Here is a 16,823-nt window from a genome sequence, read left to right on the forward strand (position 1 = left end):
CCGAAGAAATTTTACTCGTACAATTCAAAATATTAACTCGAAGAAACTATATGTCAAGTTAAATTAGCAGTTACAATTTTATTGAGAACTAGATAATTATACTCAGTAAGTTAATCGAACATAAGTAACTAGGAAGAAAATATATTATTACTATTTATTTTAGGACTAAGTTATTGTCAAAATGAATAAAATAATCTAAGGAGAAAATGAACCTGTAATATGTGGGTTCCAAAAGGGCAGAAATGAATACTCCCATCGATGATAATTTGGCATGCGGAAATTGGAAAAGGAAAATTTTTTCAAATATTATAAAAAGGTTGAGAAAAGACAGGAGAAGAATGGGTCTAGTTCGGGGAATTCCCATTTAAAATGTTTTGTGCCTGTATAACATTATATCTCGTTTATTGTTTACTTTAACATTACATATATTCTAGCAGCATTATCATCCAATTGATAAGAAGTACGTAGCAATTGTACCTGTTGCTCCCATTTTTCAAAATCATTGCGACCATCAAAATCGCCCAATAAATCACCCATTGCTCGAATACTAATCTGATTGGCCGGCGTAGAACTAGCAACACTACTGCCTCTTTCCGGAGTTTCACGTTGAGAATTTAGCAACTCTTGTTCCCGTCGAAGAAGTTAGACTTCCCTTCGTACCAATTCTTGTTCACGTTTTAACATGTCTAGTTCCTGCTGAGCCAATTTTATCGCCATATTTTCCTCTTTCTTTCTGGCCAATTCTTCCTCATGTCTTTTAGCCGCCAATTGTTCTCTTTGCTGCCCTTCGTAGGCCAATTCCTCCCAAACATTTTCAGAGGTTCTCTCCAATCTTTCAATAAGTTCTTCAATTCATTTACGGTCCAATCTTGTGATGACATCTTCAATCAATTCAAAATCAATTCAATCAGTTCCACATACAGCAGACGCAGGGAAAAATAAACACAATCAATAAGCATTAATGCTCGTTTGTTTCTTCCACAATAGCTGACGACAGTTCTCCAAAAACACAATTTCAATTTTCAAACAATGTACAATCTTGTCACCGCGTCAAACCGATGCAAAGAAAATACAAAAGTCACAATAATTTTCGCGAACCGTGTAATCCCACTTACTGAAGTTTGTAGACGTTTTCGGGTCAAAATAAGAAATAAAATTAAGATTTAGGATGGCTTATATTCAAATAAAATTGCAGACAAAATAATTACAAATAATTGATTACAAAAAAAGTGATTACACCAAAAAAAAACGGTACCAAACGGTGGAAGACAATTTCTCAACTAATTCATATATATTTTGTTTAAAACATAAACAGTCTCGGGACCGCTCCCGTTGCTTATTCAGCGATATGGGATCTTTGATACTTTTCCCTCCATTCGGAGAAAAATTGTGACAAATATTATCGGTTACCCGTTTAGACAAAACATTTATTTATTCTTGGTGAAAAATACCAAATTGCCTACATTTTCAAAAAAAAACTTACTAAACCAAAATTTATTATTTTTAAGGACAAAAAAAATTAAATTTTTTAATACCACTTAGGCTATGCTAAATTAAAAGAGAGAAAAAAACTAAAATTTTTCGATACTATATACTTAAATTTTCTCTATCCTAAGTATATAAAAAAATATAGATTCTCTGGCTATTTTTCCAAGGCTCCTTGATTAAGAATTAGTGTTTTTAACATTTCTATCGAATAAAGTAAAAAAATACCGAGGGTGCCATTTAAAAATCAAAAGTTGTAGTTACTTCCGGTGAAACAGGAAGTGACCAGAAACAACTGAGTACGTCAATCAATCCTAATTTATGTCATACCGAGCTGGTCATGCAATTCCTGTGTATTGGATTGTAATCGACAAAACAGAGAATAATACAAATGCCCGGTTGACAGATAGAGACGCAAAATAAAAGGGGGATACAGTGTTGCCGGTTCGTAAGCGTGTCGGCAGGATTAAGAATGAGCATGCTGGGAGCACAAATCGACTCCGATACCGATGACAATTCGAGATTGCTCTCAGGGTTGCCAGATAAACTTCCACTAACAACCTCTGTATAACGAATACAAATAAACATATTGTCAAATAATATCAATTGTTAGAATAGTTTGCGTTTTTAGTTAGAATTTTTGTTTAAATATCAATAAAGAAAAATTAGATATTTAAAAAAATATAATAATTATTAAAAAATATTATCTTAAAAGATATTTTCTGATGATACTATTAGAAAGTTTGGGAAAAAATTAAATCCACACACTAAATTTTGGCTAAAAATATCGCTGGTTCTACAGAATAGTGACACAACTAAAAAAATATAATTTTTGAGACAAGTCAAGAATTCAATGTTAAAATACATACATTTTAGCAGGAATAATGTCCTATGATGATATTACGGAGAGAGCGCGAGATATGGCGCTAGTGGCATTGTTCTTCATAATCGCTTGAGCGCCCATTTTGTCGTGAATACCGTCTCAATTTCAATTCTGCCGTTGACTTTGAATAGGGTGTCACACTTTTATCGCGAACGACATATTTCGAAAAGTTCCTAAAAAGTGCAGTGAAATGTCATTTGTCAGAAACAAAGACACAACACGAAAAGTACCACTTTTCTTAATAAAGTGATTAGTCCAGATTTATAATTTAAGTAGAAAATAGTCATATTTTGAAATGTGTCAATATTCTAGCAATTCAAACTGCAAATGTTGTTCATAAATAAAAGTAACATTGAACTTATTGGAAAGGTGTCATTTTTCCTAATAAAAATATATTAGTATTTGGGTCCTAACTGAAAATGTGCCGTAATTTATTACATTGTACAGGGAACTGGTAGACGATGCAGAAAAATGTTTTCAATACTTTAGAATGTCAGAAAATTCATTCAACTTATTGCTTTGCAAGTTAGAAGTTCATTTGAAAAAGCATGACACACGCTGGAGGAAAGCAATCACAGCAAGGGAAAGACTCGCTGTTTGTTTGAGCTAGGTAAAGAGTTTGTTTCCATTCTGGTGTAGACAACTAACAGTATTTAATAAAAGTATGTTACGGTTTAAAATTTCACCGTAACTTATTTTACTTATTTTGCTTATTTTTAGGAATAAAACTAAAACTTACTTGAATAACTTGAATAATAACGCTTACTTCTTAACTGTACATATAATTTCTAATAATATCTTATCTATAAGTCTCATCATCACAACAATTTCTTTGGATGGAGTTTTCTCCGATAACTGTAATATAAAACCACATTAATATAATATCAATTTGTCTGTTTAAAACTACCTTTCTTTCTACAATGGTTACTAATTCTTTATTTAGACTTATGCTTGTGTTAGGATAATTTTCTTGGCATAATTTTCTTCTTCGGAGGATTCTTGAACATAGACTTGATGTGATTATCTTTTGTCTGTTTTCAACGCACAGTTAAGGAACCCTTTTCCATGGAGTAACATGCGTTGAGACGCCATCTTGTCTTGGAAAGGTCTGCATGGTGGAAAGGTATTTTACTGTGTCCAAACCAGAACGTGTCACTAAAATAGATCATATTTTAGGGTTCTTTCTTGTTCCTTGGCTATTACTCCTTAGTGATGATTACGGTTTCGCTTAAGATTTTTATCAATTTTTTTTTCTGGATTTGGTACTGCAACTAATGCCATTGTGACGTGAATGCCACTGTGACGAGGAATGCCACCGTGACACTGAAGACCGGCAATCTGGATTTTCTCATTGACTGACTGGAACGACCACTGGATGACAGATAAGACTTTACGTCTCTTATTTTATTGCGTTTATGATTGATTAAAATTTATTACATTTTTACTTTATTTAAATTTCATTTTATTCTTTATAGTCATTTAATCATAATCACAAATACGCATCAGGGTTTGATGCGTTCACAGTTTAGTCACAACAATATTTTGTGATACTATTCATGATTTAATTTATTTTACGGATAGTTAATTTTTACTAGTATATATATATATATTTCATTATTTCGTATTTAAATATTTGCTACATTTTATGATAGATCTTGACAATTTGTTTTAACTTTAAATTTAGTATTTATTAAACGAATCCAATACATTTTAGACTTTTCAATCAGTACACTTTTTCCATACACCTCCCTTTTGATATCTCTTGTTCTGTGCATATATTTTTTTAATTATTTACTGAGCCAGCTGGAACCTATTTGTAACGGAACCTGGTGAACCTGAGTTCCCAACTTTTTCACCCAAGGTGGCGTTATAAGTACTTAAAAAAGTAAAATTTTATTCTTAGAAATATTTACAAACAAAAAAAATAAATTTTAAACACATTTTTTCCTGAGTATTTCTAAGGAAGGGATTGGAAGTACTCCCTCAGTGTTAAGTTGGGTGCTGTATTCTCCTCAATGTGACCGCTAGATGTCATTGAATTTTGGCCCCTCCATGGAGACTGGTAGCTTCCTGTAGGAGAAGGTTCTCCAATCGAATACATTTCAGAAGAACCTGCTGAGCCAGTATATTGTTGCTGTCGGTTTAGCAAATTAAGTTCATATCTTTGAACAGTAGCGAATAATTCATCTTTTGCGTAGTGGCATTCTTGTGGGGATAATTTTTTTAAAGAAGCTATTCCTGCTAAAAAAAGCATCAACAGGATACTGTGTAGGTGGTGGGCAGTTCATAATTTTATTTCGTTTAAAATATACTCTATAGCTGTAGCGGCGGCCGTTTTAGAGAGAGCAGTGGAGTTTGACACTGACAGCTTTCGAATTTTTCGTGGAGTGGTATCTTTTGGTGTTGATTTCAATAAAATTTGCCCTTCTGATTGTGTAGTCACGGCATCATTAACTTCTGATATTGTAACGTCTTGTGCTTGACTATTTTGTCTATTTTCGCATACCTCTTCACTTTCTGTATCACCGGTGCAATCGTCGATATTTACGTTGATCTCAGTGTTCGTTTTGGTCTCCCTCTCCTCAAAGAATTTCTTCAAAAAGCTCAACTGCTCTGAATATTTGAATGGCTTCACTTTTGTTGCTTGTTGTACTCTTAGTCTTTTGTTTATTCAAATATTTTCTAAAGTTGTCTCTAATATTGGCCCACCGAGTTTTACAGACCCTAAAACAAAAATTAAAAATTAAGCTAAAAATATCTTTTGTTGTACATTTTCTTATCTCTACTGATTTTTTTTCAGATATTTGGCCACTGGAGACGTCCTGCACATAATTTCGTTTAGCTATCGTCTAGGGCATAATACAGTTCATAGAATTGTACGAGAGACTTGCGAGATTATTACTACACATCTCACGAAAAAACTGATGCCTACTCCAACACAGCAAATGTGGTTGAAAATCGCTACTGATTTTTATGAAATGTGGAATTTTCCTAACTGTATAGGAGCTATGGATGGCAAGCATATTGTTATTCAGGCTCCTCCTCAGGATCATTTTTTTTAATTATAAGAAAACATTTTCTATAGTTTTATTAGCTCTTGTAGATGCTCATTGTAATTTTATTGCTGTCGATGTAGGGGCATATGGGAAGGATAGTGATGGAGGAGTGTTTACCAAATCAAAGCTAGGAAAAGCACTTCAGCCAAACCTAATACAGGTATCCAAGTTCAATACGTTATCGTAGGTGACGCAGCATTTTCTACTAAAACGTACTTAATGCGACCATATCCAGGAGATAATCTAGATGATCGGAAACGTAACTTTAACTATCGTTTGTGTCGTGCCAGGAGGACATCAGAAAACACTTTTGGTATTTTGATTCAAAAATTTAGACTTTACAATAGAAGAATTCAGGCCTTTCCAAAATACATGGATAACGTAATTTTGAGCACTTGCTTGCTGCACAATTTCATTAAAATATACGACAGTCATACGCATAATTACGTTACTTCCGAAGTAAATTTGAGGGGTCAGAATCGCACATTACATTAAATTTACATTTGCAAGGAGGAAATGCCACGACAGATGCATTTCGCGCGTACGAGAAACATTCACTGACTTTTTTAATTCTGATGCCGGATCTCTCCCATGGCTACCAAATAACCGACAAACTTAAAATATAATACAAATAGTAAACTTAACGTAATTTTAGTTGTTAACATTATTATACCTATTATTACTGATAATAAAAGTAAACTAAAATACAAATTGTTTTTTTAAAGAATGTACGTGTGAGATTTAAAGAAATCAGACAAAAAATTTTCAATATCTATTAAATTGCATATATTCATTCTGTGGCTAGATCAACAGTAAAGTATTTTTTACTCACCATCCATTTTCATTTCTGCTCCTACTTTACTCCAAATACTATTCTTAAAATCAGAGTCCATATATTTTGAGTTGGACATGTCATATAATGCAGGATAACCATGGACCAACTCAATAAGTTTTTCATCATTCATGTTCGAGAAACGATTTTTACTGCCGTGAAACTCCAAAAATATCGTTGGGAACTAATTTGACGATCACGGTACGGTGCCGGTGTCAGCACTGTCGCGGTGCTACGTCGGAACGGTGTGAATATTCCCAATCAAATTCCTAAAAGAATAATAATAATCAGGATCGTCTGAGATCGATGATGCTCATGCAAATTTAAGTGCTGAAAATAACGTACGCATAATTCAAGGTAATGACACATTGCTAATCTACAACCTTTAATTTTGAAAACCAAATTGTGCAACTTTTAGTCGTCGGACTTCCAAATTTGTAGAAAATGAGTGTGCACATAAAACTGGTGCAACAAAGAGCAGCCATGACAGAGACTAGAGACATGCAAAATTATTGAAAGTAGTGGATCTGCCAATATCATCGACAGTAAATGTATGTTTAGACTGCATACTTAATATTTGAATAGAGATTTACTCATAAACATAGTTCGCGTTTGTAGCATAATTAATAAAATATGTGGGAAATATTAAATATAATGAATTAATTTAATATAATAGTAAAACAGGTTTCTGGATCTTAACATTAGGTTTCTTATAAACTAATATATAGATGACCCTGGTAGTTCAATTTATAAATTTCGCTTTTTTGCAATAATGGAATTCGGGTGATCGCCATTTTATTTATACCGCTACAAGTGTTTGGTTTGGTTTGGTTTGGTTTTGCAGCCTTTGGTTTTCGACTTATTACCAAATATAGTATATATTCTTATTATTTTGGGGTATAAACCTGGTGTTAGGTAAGAAATTGATTAACAACCCTCAACTCGGTTACTTTGAACAGAACTTACTACAGAACTTTGTAGAACTTTTCCTAAACCACACTTACAACCATCAGCGTGGAAAATAAAAAAGATAATATTTCCTGCAGTAGTTGTTTTATTGACCAGTCTTCAGAACCTTACACTTTAGCTTGAAAATCTCTTTTCAGCAATAGAATTCTCTAATCCTGCGCGTGAAAATATAACTAACTCCGAGTATAAAGAGGCAGACCCCATTTCTGACAGAAACATTGAATGTGGCACAATTATGGAAAGCTCAAATGCTGTTTTGATGAGAGGTGAACCTTTTTTTAATCATTTTTCATAGGTACTGAATTTTTATTTTTTCACAGTGCTGAGAGATAAAATGGATAAGTGCTCTGGTGAACTAACCAAAATAATATCGAAAAATGATCTTAGTGAACAAGAAGCGATTTTTCTCCTTACGATAGTATTAAGGATACACCTTACAAAAAAAAAAGAATCGTCTTCATCATCTGGCTCTTCATCTTCATGTTCCGAATCGTCAATATCCCCATCCACGTCTGATAGAAGAGCACAAAAAAACAAAATGAAGTCGTTGGCGCAAATAATAAACCAAATGGATCGCCTACGATGGAAAAGAAAAAACGCAGACGAAAAAGAAAAGCTGATCCTTCTAGTTTGATTAAAGCAACAGCGAAACGCCTAAGAAATGCCGGTTTGGCATATACTTCAAACTCGAAGAAAAACAAAGTTACAGTTCCCTAGAGAAGCATGGGCCCCACTTGCACCGAGACGTGCAAATTAAAATGTTATTTAAATATAACAGATAGTCAGCGTCAGCAAATTTTTACGGCGTTCTGGAAACTTGGATGTCTTCAAAGACAGAAAGAATGTCTTTTTTTGTTAAACTCATTATGTTATTCATTTTATATATGTTTACACATTAATTGTTAAAATTTACAACATTATCCTGCCATGCAACTCGCCTTTCTCCATTGAAATATGTAAGAAATCTTTCTCGAACATTTTTCGCCGTTTCACCATAATTTCTGTTTGGCCCTCTTTGTAAATCGTCAAATACTACGGAATCAGTAACTTCGTTATTTCCAAAATTGACTTCGTCTAAATTGTGTGGTGAGATTTGTTAGATTGATTAAAAAATTGTGCAGCGCACAACATGCCAATACAACCTTTTCAATGCTCTCTAATTTTAAATTAATAGATGTGTGGAAAATTCGAAAACGGGAAGCTATTATCCCAAAAACATTTTCGATTACTCTTCGAGCTCTGGAAAAACGATAGTTATAAGTATATTCTTCGTTCAAAGTTCAATTCTTTTTGGTTAAATGGTTTTAAAAAATCGGAGCTTCGTGGCCTATAAATACGTATGGAAGCTTGTTTTCATTATTCATTGAGGGGATGTGAAGTTTATCGTTCGCCAGTTTTTCAAAAAATATTGTGTCCTCAATAACCCCCCCCCCCCATCAGAAACCCTTCCATTTGTTCCAATATCGCACAATATAAATTCATAATTAGCATTAGCAATAATTGCTAAAAGCACCAAACTGTTGTTCTTCTTGTAATTCCAAAAATATGAGCCGCTTCCTACTGGTAGAGTGATGTGAACGTGTTTGCCATCGACAGTACCTAAGCAGTTTGGAAATTGCCACGTTTTATTAAAACTTTCTCCAATTTTCCTCTATTCACCTTCAGTTTTGGGAAATTAAAAAAAAAGCAAAACATTATCAGTGGTGGCCTTTCATTTTACATAGATACTTCCAAGATATCTTTTTAGTTTTTCTATCTTGCAAAAACACTTTAAAACTAAACATTTTTTAGGTTAACGTTGAAGTTGAAAATACTATGAGCGATATACCTACACCAGAGACACCGATGCCTATAAGGTGTACGTCATATTCAAGAACCTTCCTAACCTAACCTAACCGAAAGTCATATTAGGATAAATCAGATGAAGTTTTGGGAATAGTGGCAGACAATTTAAAAGCCTCGGCAAAATACACACCTTTTGGACAACACATCATTACTCATATTCTCAACAACTAAATTACCCAAGTTCTCAAGAACCAAATTACTCACGTTCTCAACAGCCAAATTACCCGCGTTCTCAAGAAACAACTGCCTCACAATATTTTCACACTTTTACGGTACAACCACCTGTAGACCATGAACTTACTAATGATGAACAAATATAAATGGGTAGTGAAATTATGGACGCACACCCTGTACCTACTGTAATTAGTTATAAGTGTTGGTAATAATGTTTATAATAATTCTTTTGTATTTCTTTTTGAATAAAATAAATGAGAATAAATATGAAACTTACCTTCAAATATTCTTTTTTGAATACTTCATACAAAGTAGCGCTCGTTTCTGGTATTATTCGTGACAGAGCCTGAGGAGAAATAAGTGTTGAAAATTTTAAATCTTCATAATTTCTGCCAGTGGCCAGAAAACGTAAAGTAGACCTTTATCGCTCATGTGGACTAATAGAATCCCTCATTATTGTATCCAAGTGCTTAATAAGTGGAGTAACCATATGTAGAAGTTCAAATAAGTATCTTCATCCATTCGAAGATAATTATTCCAATCTGTGGGTTCCAATTTTAACTCACTTAATAAATTCACATGTGTAAATGTGTTTCTTTTAAGAAGTCATGACTTTGGTCATTTGGATCTACTTTTACGTTTATTTCTCTTTTTTAAAGATAGCGCTATGGCTATGGCAATTAAATTATCTTTGTTCATTTTTACTGACTATCGAATTGACTCTTCGGAACCGAGCGAAAAATTGAATAAAAGTACGTAATAAAAAAAGAACGTGTGGAGCCAATGCAGGTATTAAGACTTACCTTAAGAGTTCAACCAGGCGGATGAAACTGCCATTTGAATTTTGGAAACACGGCGGAGTTTCTGCCAGTAGAGGGATAGATGGCGCTGCGTAGAAATTTCATCTAAAGTCCCTAGATATTCATCTAGGGACTTTAATTTCATCATGATTTTATCAAGTCATCCACAGAGTATAGTTTAATTAACAATTCGTTTGATTCTCTGTGGAGTAATTGGAGTAGTTGGAGTAGTTGAAAAATATAAATATTTATATAAAATGTTGATAATTTAACAGTGATGTGCTTTGTTACCCTATTAATAAACATTGATATGAAGTTGCTTTCGCCAGAAACAATTATAATTAAATAATTTAATAAAATTAATTTCTAAGTGACCCGGATCAGTTAGATCAGTAAAATAAATTGAAAAATAAACGTCATTCCATATTTGGCAATGTCTGTCAGTTTCTGTGAAGTGGAAGTGAATTGTGATTTGTTTTTATGGGAATATTTTACGGATTTTTGCGAATTTAGAGTATTTTGGACGATAGGATTGTGAAATTTAAAAGCCAAGTAGTTTAATATATAAGATTAATTAATCCCTGTGATAATTTTTATGAAATTTCTCATAATCAAAACAAATTCTTTCAACAAAATGGCTGTCTCAGAAATTTGGAAGATCATTAATTTTAAAGTTTTATTTAAGTGTATTTATATCGAATCAAGAATTTGTATAACATATTAAAAGCTTAATTTTAAAGGTTGTGCAGTAATTTATGTAAGTGTACGCTTTTAGATAAATATTAAATATACAAATTTGCAAAGACAAACAAGTAATTTTAAAAAGATCATTTATTTATTTAAACGAGTATAATCATTAATCATTAGGTTGAAAATATATTTGTATTTACTTATTTATATATTTTCTATACCCTTGTATTATTTATAAGCCCTATATGTCCTGTTTTATTTGAAAAAAAAATGCTTCGAGTCATCGAGAATAGATTTAATAACAATTTTGTCCCTTGGCTTTGTGTATTATATAATGTGAATTGTAAGATGTTTCTATTTGAATAGGTCATTAAAGTTGAGATTAAAGTTATACCAAATTATATTCACGGTAACTATATGTCTTTTATATAATGAATTATTTATTTATAATTTATAACCTTTTTTATAATTACTTATAACTGATTGTATAAATTCTGATAACTTTTATATATACTTGTATAGTGTTGAATGTGTTATATGTAATTTTATTAACAATGTTATAATAAAATAATCAAGTTACAAATTTTTCGTGTTTTATTCTAATTTCAGGGATAATTTCAACCTAGATTATTAATTTATTTGTATCAAAATACATTATTTTTATTTTGTAAAATGTTTTGTTACAAATAAGTTCATAATCTAGATTGAAATTACCAAATATAAGTAAAAAACTTATGAACTGGCAGTAAAGGTCCATTTAAAAATATGGCGCGAACTTTTAGTTCTGCCAGTAGCCCGCTTGGATCGCGTCGAGCGCGTGTTTCCAGGCTTTAACATAGGAGTTTTCATTTCTTTCAGTTAGTTATTCTATGGGTTCAACTGTGCAGACAAGTATCAAGGTAACACTGAGCGTGTGTAGGGCGCTTAAGTCCCGTGTTAAACGGTCCTCAGTATTGTATTGCTGAAATCCGTGCGACAATATAAAAAGAAATATGGCAACGCCGCTCCGCACCATCCTAGCTGTAACTCGCCCTACCAATGGGCGCATTCAGTAAACACACCGCACCGGTATCAACCGGTAAAGACCTACCGATAATTTTTTATTGAACGATCGAGACAAAAAAAAATTACAGGTGACAATTATGACAAACTGCGCCGACCGGTATATTTATATACCGGTTTATAAACTGGAAACAAAATACGGTAGGGTGTTAAGTGATCGGTGACCACAACCGGCGAATTACCATTGGCATTCACTTTAATTTTCTACACCGGTGGACTAACCTGTGTGTGTACCTACTGAATGCGCCCAATGTCATTATAAGTTTTGTCGTCAACGAGGTTCGTGCGTCGAGTGTTTGTAAAGTGGTTTTTACGTAGAAACAGGTCCTAAAATGAAATTAAAAAGAGGCTGAAACGGAAGCAGAATCGCCTAAACCAACTTTGGGAGCGTTTAGCGGATGTATCAAGTAAGTATTATCAGTTTCTTTTTTTTTATAACCTAGGTAATACCGTGCTTGTGCATATGGAAACGGGGAGGGGGGAGGGGGCGTGGTTACAGTAAATTATCGCCTCTATACTCCCTGGTTAACCATACTTTAAATAAAGAATTGATCAACTACGTGTGAATTTTAATACCTAACCCCTTGACCCAGTGGTCATGCGAAGTAAGGTTGACAGTACTATTTTGTTTGAAATCCCAGTGGTCAACAAACTTAATAATTATGCGACCCGTTGTAGGCGATGACGCATCATTCTCCGGCAGTGATGATTCTTCCAGTGAAGATAATCACTCTGGCTCCGAAAGGGGAAGGCGGAGCCCAGTGAATCTCCTGGTTGGACCTTCCGATGGCCCGGCGATAAATGCAAGTAGTAACCAACCAAACACCTCGGACGCAATAATTACCTTATTAGGAAAAGTTACCCAATAGTTTGGGAAACAATAATAAATTTAATGATTTATTATCATAGGTAAACAACCAAACCCTACCCAACAGTTTGGAGAAAACATTCACGAAGACATAGTAAAGCGCTGGGGCGAATTTCTAAGAAAAAGATGACAAAAAAGTTTTGATCGACAGTTACCTTATTGTAGGGAACTGTAAAGAATTACTCGGACCTAAACTAAATATGGAAATTGCAACATGTTTAAACGAAAGCTTGAACCGACAAGACATGTACCTTAGTAGGATACAAGATGAAATCGGCGCGGTTATCTCCGCTTTAGGGAAACCTTTAGGCAATTGCTTCCCTAATCCAAGCGAACAGTCTAATGAATTCTTAAAACCCAGTATTGATGCGGCGAAAATCTTAACTAATGTCCATCAAAGCATATCTACACACAGGCGCCATGTTATTCTACCTCACCTGAACAGCTGGGTGAGGAAGATCATCGAAGACTATCTAATAGACGAGTTTTTATTTGGGGACAAGTTTGCGGAGAGGCGAAAAAAAGTAATTCAAGGAAATACAGAAGACGTCCTCAGATATTAGATTACAGAACCCCTGCACCAGTTCAAAAAACTACCAGCGCCCCAAATACAAGTCCAAATACAAGAATCAATGGAACTACAAAGCGAAGGGTCGGAGCTCCCAAGGGCCCTCATACAACCAAGCCCGGCTGAAAAAGAAAAAGACCCAATATTAATAGTAAGCATAAAAAATCATCCGCACATGTGTGTCGGCAAGACTAGGTCTCGATTACATTATTGGGAAATGCTAACAAGTAACCCTCAAGTTTTAAGTTGCTTAAGGGGAATTAAATTTAACATCATATCATCCCCCCCTACGAGACATGCCACTAAAGTTACCACGGTTAGGATCCTTATAACAGGAAAATTATAAAAAATTAATTCCAATTAATTAATTACAGCATGTTGGAAATTGGCGCCAAAGTTATTCCCAATCTCTGAAGTTAAACTTTTTATGTCATAGAATGAGTCATGACTCATTATGTGTACTTGGTACGGGTTATTGCACTTTGCTGTCCTGATCAGATTAATGTATTGGTCGGGAGTGTAGATTGGACCAGATTTTAGGCATCTTTTTATGCGTCTTTCGATAATGGAATGTGCACTATCACCCTCATTTTGAGTATGACCCTTAATTAGGAATTTGTGGATAATAGAGTTAAGAAAACTTAAATTAGAAATGGCATACAGATACATTGCAATCATGAAGTGTTTTTTTTGTTAGCCAAAACAGTTATCGCTAAAAAATATGACATCTAATTTGTTATTGTCTTCAACTTTCTCTTGAAGACTTTCAGGTATTTGTAAACACATGAACCAATTTCAGTAATACCTCGCATACCTTCACCTCGTACCAGACAAAGCCCTCTTACCAGTCAAAGCATTGAACAGCATTAGTTTTTATGTCATATACTGGAAAGTTAAATGTATTTAATTTTGAGAGATAATAAAGGTGGAGACATCCCCTCTTAGACAAGGCAAAGTTCCTTGTAGGTCGTATACTGCAACTACACATGAATCATCGATATTTGCATTATCTTTCACCTTCTCTTGTCGTAACAATATTTTAATGATAATCATATTTGTGCTTCAATAGTACCTTGTCTTCTTCAGATGCATTGAAATATGCCGTACAGTCCTCACAGCGATCTTTTTTCGCTTGAAAAAAGCTAATATTATACTCAGAGTTGAAGATTCGATAATACAGAACATAGTTGCCGTGTGGTTCATGTTTTGTTTCACAGTCTGTCACATAATCTCTGTGTAGATCAGGTACACTTTTCCCACCATCTATGTATTTTTTTGTGGTGTCCGCTCAACAGTAATGGCTTTCGATTCTAGGCACTGAATCAATATGTTTCCGTATGCCATTTTTTATAAAAATATCAAGTTTTTTATGGTTACCGTGATTTACTCTGGGATCCAAAGCAATTATTCCTCCAGGAGAATTTCTTCATTTATTTATAACGGTTCTTATTGGACGGTCACTGATTCCCAAAGTAGATCTGAAGAAAGGCTTGCATACTCGAATCCTGTTTTCATCTACAATAAAATAAAATGCACTGTTCTTGGCTCTGTTACTACCAGAAGATCTGTACGAATATTTAGGTTCAATCGTTAGAATAAAAAAAGGTCATTACTATCGGATGGAAAAACATTGGATTATTTTAACCCAGATATCCCTGAAGTCCTTCCTATAGGACGCTTACTTAAAATAGATATGCCTACGCCACTGCTATCACAATTGCGCGGGCCATCTGTTAATAGTGTTCGGAAAGTTCTTTAGTAACTTTACAACACGTGGTTGCGTTTACCAGTGCTTTTGTTTCCTTGGAAAGTTGCTACAAACTTTGGCAAAAATGGCGGAATATGGCATCAGATTTTCAAAGTAAGTTATTTGGATGAAATTCTTTTTGTATACTTTTAAATTCATAATTATCACATCATAAAAACACAGCAATAATTACTTATTTATTTCTAACCTCCAAATTGAATAGCAGTTTTTGACAAGAGAACGTTATTACTTAGCGTCCTTTATATAGGACGTTAGGAACAAGAGGTACTGTTGTCAAGACACATTTTATTTTATTTTATTTTATTATTTTAGAGGATTTTCCGCGCATGAGGCGATTGCTATGATCGAGGAAGACGATTTTCCTCATGCTTCAACCGATATAATTCTGTTTCCACCGAACGATGGATGGGACACGGATGAGGATTCAGGCGAAGAGGATGCAGTATCTCCTGATAACTTACCATCAGCACAACTGAGAGCCCCAGCTGAGATTCAGGTACCTGTTGAAGACGACGACTCTGATGACGATAATATACCTTTAGCCAGATTAGTTACGCAATCAAAACAAGTATCAAAAGTTTCAAAAACCTACAACTGGACAGATGGTCACATTTCATACGAATCGGGAATATTTGAATCAACTAATGACACCGAGTACCAAGAATATCAAGAAGAAGATCCTTACTCGATTTTTTCCAAATTGTTTGACGAAAACATTTTTGATATTTTAATAGAAGAAACAAATAGATATGCATTATCCAAAAATACAAATAGTAGGCCTGTTACTATAAGGGAAATGAAAAGCTTTGTAGGTATTCTTGTTTTGAGTGGATACGTTCTTTATCCGAGACGAAAAATGTTTTGGGAGAAAGATAAGGATGTTCACAATCCTCTTGTGTCAGGTGCACTATCTAGGGATCGATTTGATTATATTATGTCAGTTTTCCATATTGCCGACAATAATAATTTAACTCCAAATGACAAATTTGCTAAAATACGGCCACTATTCACATTACTAAACCAAAACTTTTTGAAACATGCTCCGCACATTGAATATCATAGCGTTGATGAGGCTATGGTACCCTATTTTGGGCGACATGGTGCCAAGCAATTTATAAAGGGAAAACCTATTCGATGGGGTGTGAGGCTGCTGCCAAAATGGATATACAGGGTGGGCCACTGAAAACTTACAATGGCTATAATTCTTAAACCAAAACAGATATCAAAAAAATAAAAAATACCGTTTCTATAATATCAAGGGGGAATATATATGACGTATTTTTTGAACCACCCCGACCTACCCCTTAAGCGGCACCCCTACTCACTTGAAAATCTTAAATGGCAACACCCCATTTGTGGCGCCTTTTTGGAAAGCCCATTAAAAATGCTAAACGATGATCATAAAGCTTTTAGGGTGAAATTGAAAAACCACCCCTCACACGAAAAATTAGGTGGACATTAATGCAAAAGTGATTTTGGGACCCAGCCAAATTAGTCAAATGAGGTATTTTTCAAACCATCCCGACCCACCCCTAGGTGCCACCCCCTCACTTCTAATCTCATCAATGCCATTTTGAAACCATTGCCATTTTGAAGCTAAAAATAAAAAATGTAGATAATAAAAAAGGCAACACAAAGATGTTTTACTAATCGTTCAGCCTAATTTTGCGATAACGCAAATTTTTCCTTATCATCTATTTTTTTGCTTTCAACAAACAGGAATCTTAAAACGTTTTCTTAAAAAATCTTTGCGTTTTTGCACTGTCTTCTATCGATTTTCAATCGTTTGCAAATTTGGTGTTATTTTAAAACTTTATTTGATT

The 16,823-nt window shown here is 34.1% G+C and overlaps 1 protein-coding gene and 1 pseudogene across 1 annotated transcript; one reads left to right on the forward strand and one right to left on the reverse strand.

Moving 5' to 3' along the window:
- Positions 1-642: 642 nt before the first annotated feature.
- On the reverse strand, positions 643-9,766 carry LOC115887031 (annotated as a pseudogene).
- Positions 9,767-15,340: 5,574 nt separating this feature from the next.
- Positions 15,341-16,183, forward strand: LOC115887033 (piggyBac transposable element-derived protein 2-like). The gene has a single exon (XM_030906354.1). It carries the CDS (start codon positions 15,341-15,343, stop codon positions 16,181-16,183), a length of 843 nt encoding a protein of 280 aa, XP_030762214.1.
- The last annotated feature ends 640 nt before the right edge of the window (positions 16,184-16,823 follow it).

Source organism: Sitophilus oryzae, unplaced genomic scaffold, assembly GCF_002938485.1.
Source record: "Sitophilus oryzae breed Bouriz unplaced genomic scaffold, Soryzae_2.0 scaffold_551_pilon_pilon, whole genome shotgun sequence".
NCBI lineage: Eukaryota > Metazoa > Arthropoda > Insecta > Coleoptera > Curculionidae > Sitophilus > Sitophilus oryzae.

Excerpts from the sequence above, each read along its gene's own strand:
- LOC115887033 (XM_030906354.1), top strand. The coding sequence starts at position 15,341 with ATGATCGAGGAAGACGATTTTCCTCATGCTTCAACCGATATAATTCTG.